The 13273-nt window shown below is 41.1% G+C and overlaps 1 protein-coding gene across 2 annotated transcripts in view; it reads right to left on the bottom strand.

Annotated features, from left to right (window-relative positions):
- cdc7 (cell division cycle 7 homolog (S. cerevisiae)) overlaps positions 1-11965 on the bottom strand; it is a 39051-nt gene extending 27086 nt beyond the window's left edge. For both annotated transcript variants that reach the window (XM_076293392.1, XM_076293393.1), the window contains exon 1: positions 11589-11965. In XM_076293392.1, the coding sequence (XP_076149507.1) occupies positions 11589-11667 (79 nt within the window). In that variant the 5' untranslated portion in view covers positions 11668-11965. The remainder of the gene's footprint in view (positions 1-11588) is intronic.
- Between the last annotated feature and the right edge of the window lie 1308 nt (positions 11966-13273).

Raw genomic sequence — 13273 nt, 5'->3', positions numbered from 1 at the left:
ATGGGAACACCCAGGCTACTACTGAATGTTGAAGGGAAGGTTTTCTTCAGTGTGGTGGCACAGAGACTGACAAATTACCTTGAAAGGAATAAACTAATTGATACCACGGTGCAAAAAGCTGGAATTTCTGGCTTCTCCGGGTGCTTAGAGCATACCAGCATGATTTGGCACCAAATTCAATTAGCAAAGCGTGAGAAGAGAGACCTGCACGTTGTGTTCTTGGATTTGGCTAATGCTTTTGGGTCTGTGCCGCATAGTCTGTTGTGGGAAGCCTTTGATTATTTCAGAATCCCAGGTAGCATTAAAAGCCTAGTAAAAGCATACTTTCTGGATATTCAATTATGTTTTACTACAGCTGATTACACCACAGGGTGGCAACAACTTGAGATAGGAATCATGGCCGGATGTACCATCTCCACACTTGCTTTTACAATGGCAATGGGTCATCATTAGGGCCTCAAAATGGGTAGTGGGTGGGGAGAAGTTGCAGGGAGGGCCACACCTCCCCCCGATTAGGGCTTTCATGGACGACATGACAACCTTGACGTCAACCGTTCCATGCACCAACAGGTTGCTGGATAAGTTAAATAGTAATCTGGAATGGGCCAGAATGAAGGTGAAGCCAAGTAAGTCTAGGAGTCTCTCAATTGTTAAAGGGAAGGTAATAGATAAGAAGTTTGCTATAAATAAGGGGGTGATTCCCACAGTTCTGGAGAAACCAGTGAAGAGTCTGGGAAGGTGGTATGATGCAAGCCTTACTGATAAATCACAGGTTGAAGACTTGAGACAGGTCACTAGGTAAGGTATTGCAAAAATTGACAAGTCAGGGCTGCCAGGTAAGCTCAAGCTGTGGTGTTGGCAGTTTGGTTTGTTGCCTCGGCTAATGTGGCCATTGACAGTTTATGAAGTTCCTCTGTCAACGGTAGTTCCTAGTAACGGGGACGCTGGCGACATTGACGCCGCTCCAGCTGGCTTGTTTACTTTCAGTAATTTTACTTTTTCTCACGAATACATCGATCATTTTCTTTGATTTTCATACTCCGTTCATCAACAAAGTGACCGGAGGACGCAAGAAGCCTAACGTTAAACTCCATCGCAGTAGTCTAAGCCAACAGCGCTCTAGGACTAGGCCTACTTACCCACAACAAATTCCTGCATCGGCTACATCTGCTGGAGTAAGGATGAGGAAATATTTAATAAGTGAACTTTACCGGCTATGGGGGAACTATGCACCTTCTGCGGAGCTTCTGTGTCAACGCGACATTCTCCGACGTCCAAAGTATATCCATCGAGGATCTCGTCGCAACAAAATCTGCATGGCTCGCAAAGATGACAAAATAATCCCCTGTCTCTGGACTGTTGATCGTGGTCATTTGAAGCCTGATCGACAAGTTGACCATACTGTGCTTGCCCGTCTGCCCAGATCGGATGTGCACAGTCAGTCAAACCGATTGAAAGCTGGATTGTTCAACATAAGATCCCTTACCAACAAAGCTTCTCTCGTCAGCGACTTCATTGTGGACCATAAACTGGACTTTCTATGCCTGACGGAAATGTGGCAGCAGAGCAATGATTTCTTTTGAACCAAGCAGTCCCACATGGATTTGTTTACATCTGTAAAGCCCGCTCATCCGGGAGGGGAGGTGGTCTCGCACTGCTCTATCGCGAGAATGTGAAACTGACACCGCTATCAGTGCCTTATCACACCTCTTTTGAACTGCTGGCTGTTAAACTCAAAGGACCCACACCCACCATTATTGCGGTATTGTACAGACCACCTAAACCATCAAATATGTTTATTCCTGAACCTTCAACTGTTCTTACTGCTTTGAATGCAATGTCTCCTAATGTCATCCTGATGGGGGATTTTAATATACATATGGACAAATGTTCTAATGCATTTACAAAAGACTTTATGGATATGCTTGACTCCTTTGGGATCACACAATATGTTGACTTTCCAACCCACAACAAAGGACATATTTTAGATCTGGTCTGTTGCTCTGGTATCAAGCCTGTCAATATCAGTACTGCTGAACTACCCATCTCTGACCACAAAGCTGTACTGTTTGACACCCATCTGCCTGTCATGAAGTCCAAGGTTCAGCGTGTGATGTCATATCGCAACATTAAAAAGGTGGACCCAGAGGAACTCACTTCTCTAATTGCCACTTATCCCTCCCCTGCTTTTAATACTTCATTGGGGGATTTAGTTGACCACTATAATGACTGCATGTCTACAGCACTTGACAGACTTGCTCCTGTCTCCACCATATCCTATCAGGGTGCAAGGTAAGTCTCACCCAGGCGCGGTATACGTGGCGTCATAACCAGGTATTGAAATGTGTGGCAGTGGCAATAGAGGATAAAAGGAGAGAAGTCAATTCATTAGCAGCTAGTAAAGGGGTAAGGCAAATTAACTTTGTACGTCAGGGGGATAAACCTTGTTCCGCGAAGGCCAGGTGTAAAACCGGCCAGTTGAAAAATGGGGCGGGCTGGGAAATGAAGGTTGATCTTGGCCAGCAGATGGCTGTACCTCCACATATAGTGAGTACTAAACTACGACCCGACGTAATTCTATGGTCGGATTAAGAGAAGATAGTTTACTTCATTGAGCTCACTGTTCCTTGGGAAGACAGAGTGGAAGTGGCCAATGAGCTGAAGAGAGCTAAATACACTGAAATAGCAGAGGAGGCAGCTAAGCGAGGTTGGAGTGCACGATTAAGGCCTATTGAAATCGGTGCACGTGGGTTTGTGGCCAGATCTGCTATTGGCTTGCTGTCTGAATTGGGCATTTGTGGTCGAAGTCTAAGGCAGGTGGTTAGTAGCATGTCTTTAGCAGCAGAACGGGCAAGCGAATGGTTGTGGGTAAGGAGAAGTTACCCTTCCTGGGGCGCAAGCTAAGGTAAGCTAACTGGCTCATTTGTTTTGTGTTTGTGATGGACTGTGCCTAGGTTGATGGTACTTGGCTAAGGTTTTTTATGGTTTATGGTTCAGTCCGCATCAACGGGACGGACCAACCTAGCCAACTTAGACCATGCCTAGGTTGGTTAAGGGTATTTGGATGTTTGTTGTGGTAATATGGTGGCAGCATGGGGCGTAAGCTAACTGGCTAATTTGTTTTGTGTTTGTGATGGGCTGTGTCTAGGTTGATTGGCCAAGGTTTTTATGGCTATGGTTCAGTCCACATCAACGGGACGGACCAACCTAGCCAACCTTGACCATGCCTGGGCTGGTTAAGAGTATTTTGGGTATTGGATATTTCAATGTGGTAATATGGTGGCAGCATGGAGGGGAGTGTCTCCAGGACGCTGGTTTCACTGTTAAGCCTTCATGAGGTGTCGTGGGCCTAACTTAACGAAACATCGGTGAATGAGGGTGCCCACTTGATAACCCCAATGACATGCCGCATACTGCTGTTGGATGGGCCATTTGTATTGTGTTTGTGACCATTTGTTGGCGGATTTGTGGGTAGTGTGCTTTTTAAAGTTAAACTTGAGCAGGGGCTTCTTAATGTGTTTTTACCTTGGCTTTTGGCACAAGGGATTTTAACATCTAATCCTGTGTATTAATGTAATTACAGCACATTAAAACCTCACTAGGTGTCCCATGTCAGGCAGTGTCCCATATTAAGGCAATTCACCCTACTAAAGGAATGCATGCATAATCTGTGTATCATTCAAAAAAATACAAACACTTGTTTTTTCTATATCCGTTTCCAAAACCAAAAACGGATACAAGTAGCCTAGTTTTTTCATTTTCTGAATCAGTACTCAAATCACAGATGGACTAAACTGGAAGAGGGACGCTGGTTTTGTAAAGTAAGTGGAGTAAACTCGTTCAACACAGATCAATAATCTCAATAGGTTTATATTTTTTGCTGTCTGCGGTGCAAGACTGAAATAAGCAGTGTGGCACCTGAAAGCCAGCAGAAGGTAAGGGCTATACTATTCTACTAAATGGTTAAGAAATGCTGGACTAATCACTCCCAGACAGATTGGCCTAAACTGACAGACTGACTCCCTCCTCATTTTTCATAAATAAATAAACTAGAAAATGTAATTCCGAGGAATTACCAGTGCATGAAAATAGTTGTCATAGTTGTTGTTGTTGAAAATAGTTGTCATAGGCTGAGGAAACAGTTGGTGGGAGTCATAGTTGATGACAACTGACAGTTGAAATGGCTGAACAGTTAAATAGTTGAATAGTTTAAATTGTTAAATTATTTAATAGGGAATTATTGTAATGAGGCCTTATTTTGAAACAGTTGTGGGCAGAGGAAACAGTTGGCGGGAGTCATAATTGACAACTGACAGTTGCAATGGCTGAATAGTTAAATAGCCTAGTTAAAGGTAAACTATGAAGCTGTTAAATGAAGGTAAATTAAGCTAAAAAACTTGCATATCAAACTGCAGTCATTGGAATGGTTAAATGACTTTTTTCGGGTTGAATGGTGGCCGTCTCACTTCCCCCTAGCACCTGTGAGCAGAAAAACCACCCTTGCAACTGTGGGCCGGCAGGCCGACGGCCTCAGTGTCAGGAAGTATAACGAGTGTAACGAATTGCTTTACTGCATTCAAATACACATAACACGCCAGGCAAAAAGGTAGCGATGGAGTTTCTCAGACATTAATCATGACCGAGCCAGCGAAAAAGAAGCAAAAACCAAAAAAACAGTAAGGAAATTGCCAATACTGCATAGTTTACCTTTAAGTAGTTTAAATGGTTAAATTATTTAATAGGGAATTATTGTAGTGAGGACTTTTATTTTGAAAAAGTTGAGGAAAGAGGAAACAGTTGGCGGGAGTCACAGTTGATGACAACTGACAGTTGCAATGGGTGAACAGTTAAATAGTTGTTAAATTATTTAAGGATAGTCCCTTTTCTGGTTTGTTTTGGATGAACTAGTGGTGGACACCGAAATTGACAATTGGTCCCGTCTCGACTTCTCTGACTAGTTTTTGAATCGCCTTTACTGCTTCAGAGTGGCTGCCTATGGGCATGCACAAACATGTCCTTAAAACAACCCTTAACGTTCGTTTTCAAAATTGTGCAACTCACGAGTGGTTAGTGGTGTTCGTTGATTATTAAAAACTAATATCGACGCAATGTATGATTTCCAGCCGTGTTATTTGCTAATGTGGAACTATTTTTTCAGATACCACACAACCACGTATAAACTTCAGCTCAATATTTGAGCCTGAAGCATAAGCTTAGACAGTAAAAGAAGGTCTCACGGAAAGACTACAACCAAACGTAAACAGCCCTCGTTTCAGTTTCCGGTGGCGCAGTAATATCAACGTGCAATGTGTCTTCCAACAGAAATCAATGGGACAGTTTTGAAAACGAACGTTAAGGGTTGTTTTAGAGACATGTTTGTGCATGCCCATAGGCAGCCACTCTGAAGTAGTCAAAGGCGATTCAAAACGAGTCAGAAAAGTCACCAGCGGACAGCGAACTATGAAACCGGTGGGCCGCCGCCAGCCTCTTACCATCTGGGTGGTTAATTTTGCTGGCTAGCTAGCCAGCTAGCTAGCTAGTTCATATCTGACGAGTAGTGTGACATCGGCGTTCTTATGGGAACGTTGGTGCTGTTGCGAGTTGTTGCACTGGTTTGAATCCACAATTTACGTGTTGAATACACAATAGAATGTGTTTTGCAGTAAATTGCTGGTTTATGTTGCAGCTCGCTCGTCGCGAGTCATGGCTCTCTCTCTGCCTCCCTCTCACCGCCAGCGATTTTAAACTGCTTGATGTAATAAAAAAATAAAAAAACATGGCTGACTTGGATGTGGGCTGGGCTCCACCTTCCCGCAGGCTGCAGCAAGATTTTCCTCTGCATTAATTTAATTTATTTATGAGTTGCCTAATAACGGGGACGCTGGCCAGATGCGCCGCTCCGTATGGCTATACTTTCTTTGATTTATGTTCACTATTTTCATTACTCGGTGTTGTTTTTATTACAGTTTTTATTTGCCAAAAGTTGGCTATGATCAGTTACTATTCGTTGTTCGCTGTTTCAGTGACTTATTTTTACACGATCTTAGTTTTTATCGGAGTTCAAGTTTTTGCCTATAGAACGTTGAGGCAACACTGGGATAATTTGTAACAAAACTCTGGATACAGCTGAGTATCTGACACTGCAGACAACAAGAAGAAAACGCTGTTACAAAAACGTAGGCAATAGCTGCACCTCGGACTCTGAGTCACCAGTAACTGGTTTGGGCTTCCCTTCTCTTCCTCATCCGCGGTATTTCCCCATGAACACCTATGGTTGCAATATAGTCGATTGACTGTCGGCACAGCGGAGAAGGCGGTTTCTGCGATACAACTCTTTGTTGAGTTTGTGCTTTCCAGGGATGAAGGTCTTCCGATACTCTGCCCAAGAACTTCTGCAGTGAAAGTTAAGGTAAGAACATATATTCATAGTTCATAGGCTAACTCTACAGGAATTAGAGATACATATGAACTATCTCAGATGTAAATGGTTGCATATCCTATTACTCAAATTCAATTAAACCCACCAATAGGCTAGCTAGACCTTAGTTCCACAGCCTAGGCATGTTAGCAACACGGCTTGAAAGCATTGCCTGTATCAAACAAAAACGAAACAATGCGTGGAATTTATCTGGGAACAGGCTACTGAAGGTAGGGGCGAGCTATCTCGCTGACGTGTTTAATTTGGTTCCTTGGTTAACATAATGTAGGCTACGTTTTTTTTGCACAAAACTGCATCTGCTAATAAACTTAAACATAAACACAAACAAACGTGATCTCCTGTGGAATCCTGACTGCGCCTTCAACGTTAGCCTACTATTATTTGTTGACAGAAAACCTGAACGAACGGCAGCTGTTCCTGAAGTTCACTTGCGTCAATTTATTTTTAATTAGGCAACTTTTTTTGCAGTGGCGCTTGATTTCCAGGAGCGGTGCTGCGCCGCTGATGAATACATTGTAGGGGAAACACTGTCTACACCCAACTCCCCAAAACTTCATTGTGAGATCGTTACAGACAGCGCACCATCCTCTCAACTCGCTGAATGTCGGCATATGAATCATGCGGCACTGGTGAGACCCGAACCAAGACTGTGCCCTCCACAGCATACTTCTACAGGCCTATCTGTTCTGAAGATGGCTCTGTTAAATGCCAGATCTATCGCTAATAAGACATTCATATTGAACGATCTTTTTAAATCTCACAGTTTAGACTTTTTATTTTTATGTGAGACCTGGGTCAACCCTGACGAGTTGAGCGCTATAAATGAATTAACTCCGGTGGACTGCAATTGCCTAAATTCACCAAGACTTTCTGGAAGAGGTGGTGGGACTGCTGCCATTTTCAAGCAAGATTTTAACTGCCGTTTGCTTCCACCTATGACGTATCAGAGCTTTGAGTTGCAGCTGATCAAAATTGACATCGACGTCCTACTGCTTTGCGCAGTGATTTACCGGCCTCCAAGACCAAGCACCAGTTTCATTCAAGACTTTTCTGACTTCCTTGGTATGATTATGGCAAACTGGGAAAGGGTTCTAATTGTGGGAGATTTTAATATACATGTGTGTTGTCCTGATAAACCTATGGTGTCGGACTTCAATAATTTAATTGAAGCCTTTGATTTGATCCAGTCAGTCTCCGGTCCAACTCACATACACACACTTGACCTGGTTCTATCGTATGGTTTTGACGTTAATGATCTGAACATTGTCTCCACCTGTATTTCTGATCATATGCCAATTGTCTTTCACGTGAATATCCCAGGTCTTATTAAGAAAAGCCGTCCTCCACCACGTTATTCACGTGTTATTAACAACATGACGGTAACCAATTTTGCTAGTTTTTTCAAGTCTGCCCCTTCTACCATCATTCTTGAGAACCCTCTAAATCAGGGGTGTCAAACTCAAATTCACAGGGGGCCAAAATTAAGAACTGGGAGTATGTCGCGGGCCAAGCTCAACATTTATTGAATAACCGATGTTTTTATTGAATTAAAACTGTATACACACAAGAAAAAATAGAATGCAGGCATTTCTGAATATAGCCTAATAGAAAAAATATATTGAATATCTGAATAGAAAAAATATATTGGCCTATTTTTGCAGGTGAACTATAAAAATTGTAAATAACATTTAACAACTATCAAAATTGTAATTGTAACTATTAACAGTTCATGACAGTTCATTAACAGTTCATGGGCTACTCGCACTGGTGCGAGCCAGACACCTGGCTTCTCTTCTGAGATGCCAGCTTGTCAAGGTCTGGAATCAAGCTCTGGACAGAGGAAATCCTCAGAATTGCGTGGAGGTGCCAGTCTGATAGCAGACTCCTGAGAGGCGTTTTATTTGCCTTCATCAGAGAAAAAAGTTGTTCGCATAGATACGTGCTTCCGAACATTGACAGCGTCTGAGCGGCTTGCTGACGGAGTCGCGGCATTGTCTGGGGGAGGAAACGTGGGAATTCTGTGACTTGGCTTGGGTAAACATAGTCTGCCTTGAAAGCAGACTTGCTTTCAATTCTCCCACCTGCTGTAGCTTAAGCTTCACATCCAGATCTTTGTATTTGTCTTCATGTTTAGTTTTGTAGTGCCGTTTTATGTTGTAGGCTACTCTTTAGTGACAGCTACGGTAAATCCACATACCAAGCAAACGGGTTTGTCCTTGAATAATATGAATAATATGAACATATATATCGTTTTACCACCCATCTTGAAAACTCCGATTATCAATCTTTCGCTTCGCCATTTTTTCGTTGATACTTTGTCTGGTTGCATGGATACGTGTTTTGTTTATGAACAGAAAGCATTAACGATGCAACGCATTTTGGGATTTGAAGTGTTATCGGTGTATGATACACTGTACAGTATGTAGCAACTTGATGGGCTGCGTTGCCCTGGGCTGCGCTCACGTGCTGAATAGAATAGCGTGCTGGGCCAGCTCTAACACGCAAAGGTTAAATCTGCTAGAGAGAAATATTTTGCTGATCTTATAACTAAACATAGTCACCAGCCTAAGGTTCTTTTCAGCACTTTAAAATCCTTAATCAGTCCCAAGGAAACTGCAAATACTGCTCCTTCTTTGAACTGTGGTAATTTCCTTGATTTCTTTGTTAACAAAATTTCTAATATACGTGACCAAGTATCTACGTTTTATGCACATGTATATCTAGAAACTCCTCCAGTGCTCACAGCCTCCTTACTTAGCTTTGTACCCATTTCCTTGTCACACCTGAAACAAGTTGTATTTAATCTAAAACCCTCCTCTTATCCACTCAACTGTATTCCACCAAGGGTGGTGAAAGAGGCATTTGAGAGTGTGGGTCCCTCCATCCTCTCTATTATCAATTCATCACTTATCTCTGGCCAAGTACCAACTCATTTTAAACATGCAATAGTGCAGCCCCTGCTTAAAAAGCCAGAGCTTGATGACACTGACTTAAACAATTATAGACCCATCTCAAAATTGCCCTTTCTTTCTAAAATCCTAGAAAAGGTTGTCTTTCAACAACTCCAATCCTTTCTATTAGAGAATGAGATGTTAGACATCTTCCAGTCTGGATTCCGACCTAAACACAGCACGGAATCTGCTTTAATTAAAGTCACTAACGACTTGTTACCATCAGTGGATGCAAAGAACTGTGCATTACTTATGCTGCTAGATCTTAGCGCCGCCTTTGACACTGTAGATCACTGCATTCTATTAGAGTGCCTTGAGCACTGGGTTGGAATTTCAGGAACTGCACTGAAATGGTTTGCCTCCTTCAACCTTTTCAGTTTCTTTCAATGATACTTTTCAATGATACTTTTCAATGATCTTTCATCTTCATCTGCCCCCTTATCTTATGGTGTTCCACAGGGATCAGTGCTTAGTTGTATTTTATTCTCACTGTACATGTTGCCACTCAGTCAAATTATGAAAAAGCACGGTATATCCTATCATTGCTATGCGGATGATACACAACTGTATCTCCCATTTAAATGTGGTTCTTCTGGTGCTCTAAACCCATTGCTTGATTGCCTAAAAGAGATTAAACAATGGATGTCGACCAATTTTTTAAAACTGAATGAATCCAAAACAGAAATTCTATTTTTTTGGTTCACATGAAGCTGCAAATAATGCAATTAGTGAACTAGGGTCTTTTGCCAGATTTGTAAAACCTTATGCAAGAAATCTTGGCTTTCTACTTGACCCTGTATTTAAATTTGAGAAACAAATTAATGCTGTTGTCAAGTCATCTTTTTACCACCTCAGAATCTTAAGTAAAGCCAAAACTATGAGATATTGATCCATGCCTTTATTTCATCCCGCCTGGACTACTGTAACTCCCTTTATTTTGGTGTTACTCAGTCCACTCTATCCCGACTTCAGATGGTGCAAAATGCATCTGCAAGGCTGCTCACCAAATCTAAAAAGACACAACATATTTCTCCAGTTTTTAAATCTCTGCAATGGCTACCAGTGAAAATTAGAGTAGATTACAAAATTCTTCTTTTTGTCTTTAAAGCTTTAAATGGACAAGCTCCCCAATACCTAAGTGAGCTTGTACACTTTCACTGCTCTCCCAGAACTCTGAGGTCATCAGATAAACAACTGCTCTCAGCACCACAGAGTCGTCTAAAAAATAAAGGTGACCGTGCTTTTTCAGTAGCTAGGCCCAAGTTGTGGAACAACCTCCCTTTTCACATTAGATCTACACCAACTATTGGTGCTTTTAAAGCCAAGTTAAAAGAACATATGCTATTAATGGCTTTTAAATGAATTGTGGAATGTAATTATAGGCTATATATATGTACATATTATTTTAGTTTTATTTTCCTGTTGTGTTTTTTTTTTGTGTGTCTTGTTTCATTTTGTCTTATATTAACTATTTATTTATCTGTTTTTTTTTTTGTTTTTTTTTTGAGCAATTTGGTCAACCACAGGTTGTTTTAAATTGTGCTATATAAATAAACTTGACTATGACTATGACTATTTATTTGCCCCCCAAAAAATGGAGGACAACAGAGATCAACCTGTGTGACATGACACTTCACAATCAATGTAGGCTAGTCCTTCAGTGAATTTTAACTTTTATTTTCAACCTCTTTTCATGGGCTACAATAGCCTATATAGGCGAAATTTGTTTGACATTTCTAATCGTAAACATAGCCATGTTGAAGTCTGCAGTAATGTTGCACTCCTGTTTGTCATTGTGCATGGCATGATTAGAGATTTTGGTGGTACGATTATTGTCTGAAGAATAATCACGATTTTACCATTATTATGATTATTTTGCGTGAATAATTTTCACAACAGTACTAATTATAAAATCACACAAACACTATTCTTTATCAGATCTGATAAAGAATAATATTTGTGTGTTTTTATAATGAGCTTCGCCTATTCCCAAGAGCAGCAACCGCCACTGGTGTGTGGAAACATTTCATGTAACGTTACCAGAAAAAGTAGTACATGCCAGTCATGAATAGGTTGGCACTAAAAGGCTTATGGTCTAGGGGCGCCTCATTCAAGACATAACAGATACTTAATAGGTACAAATGCGTAATGATTTTTTTTTAAGTTGCATACAAAAAACATTAACGTGCCCCACTCACTTGAAAGTTGTCGTTTACCTCCAGAAAGTCCATATTTAGGCTCCAAACGATCGCTGTCAGTGTTCAGCTGTTCTTCCATGAGGAGGAAGTATTATTTTAACCTAACTTTGATTAATCTAGATTAGCCTTGATACTTATGACTTAAGGCACAGGCTTCTTTCAGTCACAGTGATAAACGTGTTGACGTGGTATGTATTGCTCTAAAAACAATTGCGGAGTGATCTCATGTTTAAATGAGAACATCTAACATCTTCTTGATTAACTGGCCGAATAACTACAAAGTGTTGCTCAAACACACCGTAAACGTAGGGTTAGCAAACATACAGATTCGCTATGTGTCAGAGCCCGTTTAAATGTCTCTGCTTGTGTACAGCCAGAGCCCGTCTACGGGTCGTTCAGCTTTTCGCGCTAAAACTTAGTTGAATAACTTCCGGGGACAAGTTGGCAAGTGCATCTAAAAGTAGAACAGAATAATGCATTACTGACATCTGCTGGATAGGAGTATAGATCACAGATCAGAAATTGATTGGTTCTAGATCAGGGGTGTCAAACTCTAGTGGGCCGGATTTGTTGGGAGACCTTGGGGCCCGTCGTTGTCATGGTCACTATCATTTTTCTGCATGGGTATCAGAGTGTTAGCCTATTTGATGATATCACTTATGAGCAAACAAGTACAAATAATGTACTGCTGTCATACTGCCATTTCTCTCTTGAAATGCCCTACTTCCATTTTAGTTTCTCAGCTTCTTCCTTCCTGAGGATGGTTTGTAGTGCTAGGTTTAATCAATGTATCATATAGAGATATTGCTCATTGTTGAAGACAACTGGATGTGAATATCTAATTTTTTCTAATTTTCCCTTCCTACCTAAAACATGAAACATCGCCTTTGACTACTTCAGAGTGGCAGCCTACGGGTATGCACAAACATCCTTAACCCTTAAAGGTGTAGGTTTTTGAACGTTCTAAGTTCCGCAACAATTGAAGGTTCTAAAATTCTATGTTGAATTCAATGAACCCAGATATTCTTTAGAACGTTCATTTCTCAACATTCCCGTCACACTGGTGTGACGGTACTCCTTTAAGGGTTAAAACATCCCTTAAAGCTACATTGTGTACTTTTTTGAGTTAATTCTTAGCAAAAACCCATTTGTTCTTTCAAAAATATGTGCTCATTCATGTGTAATTATTTCCACCTACTAATCAAAGTATTCTCGTAAGTGTAGAATCTGCTATTCCAAATACATACGCGCGAGTCACGCGAATGGCTGAATCATAGACAGTAAAAGAAATGGACGAACAGACTCCGTCGTTCTCAATGGGAGGGTACTGAGTCATTTTTCAGTTGGTCCCCCCAGTACTGCGCAGACTCGCACTTAACTTCGTGACGTTAGCCATCGAACTGAATCTTGTAACTCATATGATAGATAGGCTACACAGAAATTCTTCTCACACTTCCTTCGCCTTCAAAGTCATCAAAGTTAAACATTTATTTATGTATTATTATTATCATCCTCACAAGTGATATCAAGTCGTGTTAATGTTGAAACTACCACACATGATCATCTTCAAAAACAGTCATGGTAAAACAAAACAAAAAAGTTATAGCCTTGAGGCTAATCTTCTTTCCACTTTTCTGACCTACGTCAATCCATCGAAAACGAAAAGATTATCGTTAGACTACCTA

Source organism: Alosa pseudoharengus, unplaced genomic scaffold (assembly GCF_046254945.1).
Source record: "Alosa pseudoharengus isolate Yale_2024_CS ecotype anadromous, Long Island Sound unplaced genomic scaffold, YU_APseudo_1.1 YU_APseudo_1.1_scf_2, whole genome shotgun sequence".
Classification (NCBI taxonomy): domain Eukaryota; kingdom Metazoa; phylum Chordata; class Actinopteri; order Clupeiformes; family Clupeidae; genus Alosa; species Alosa pseudoharengus.
This window is presented reverse-complemented; position numbering and strand designations above follow the sequence as displayed.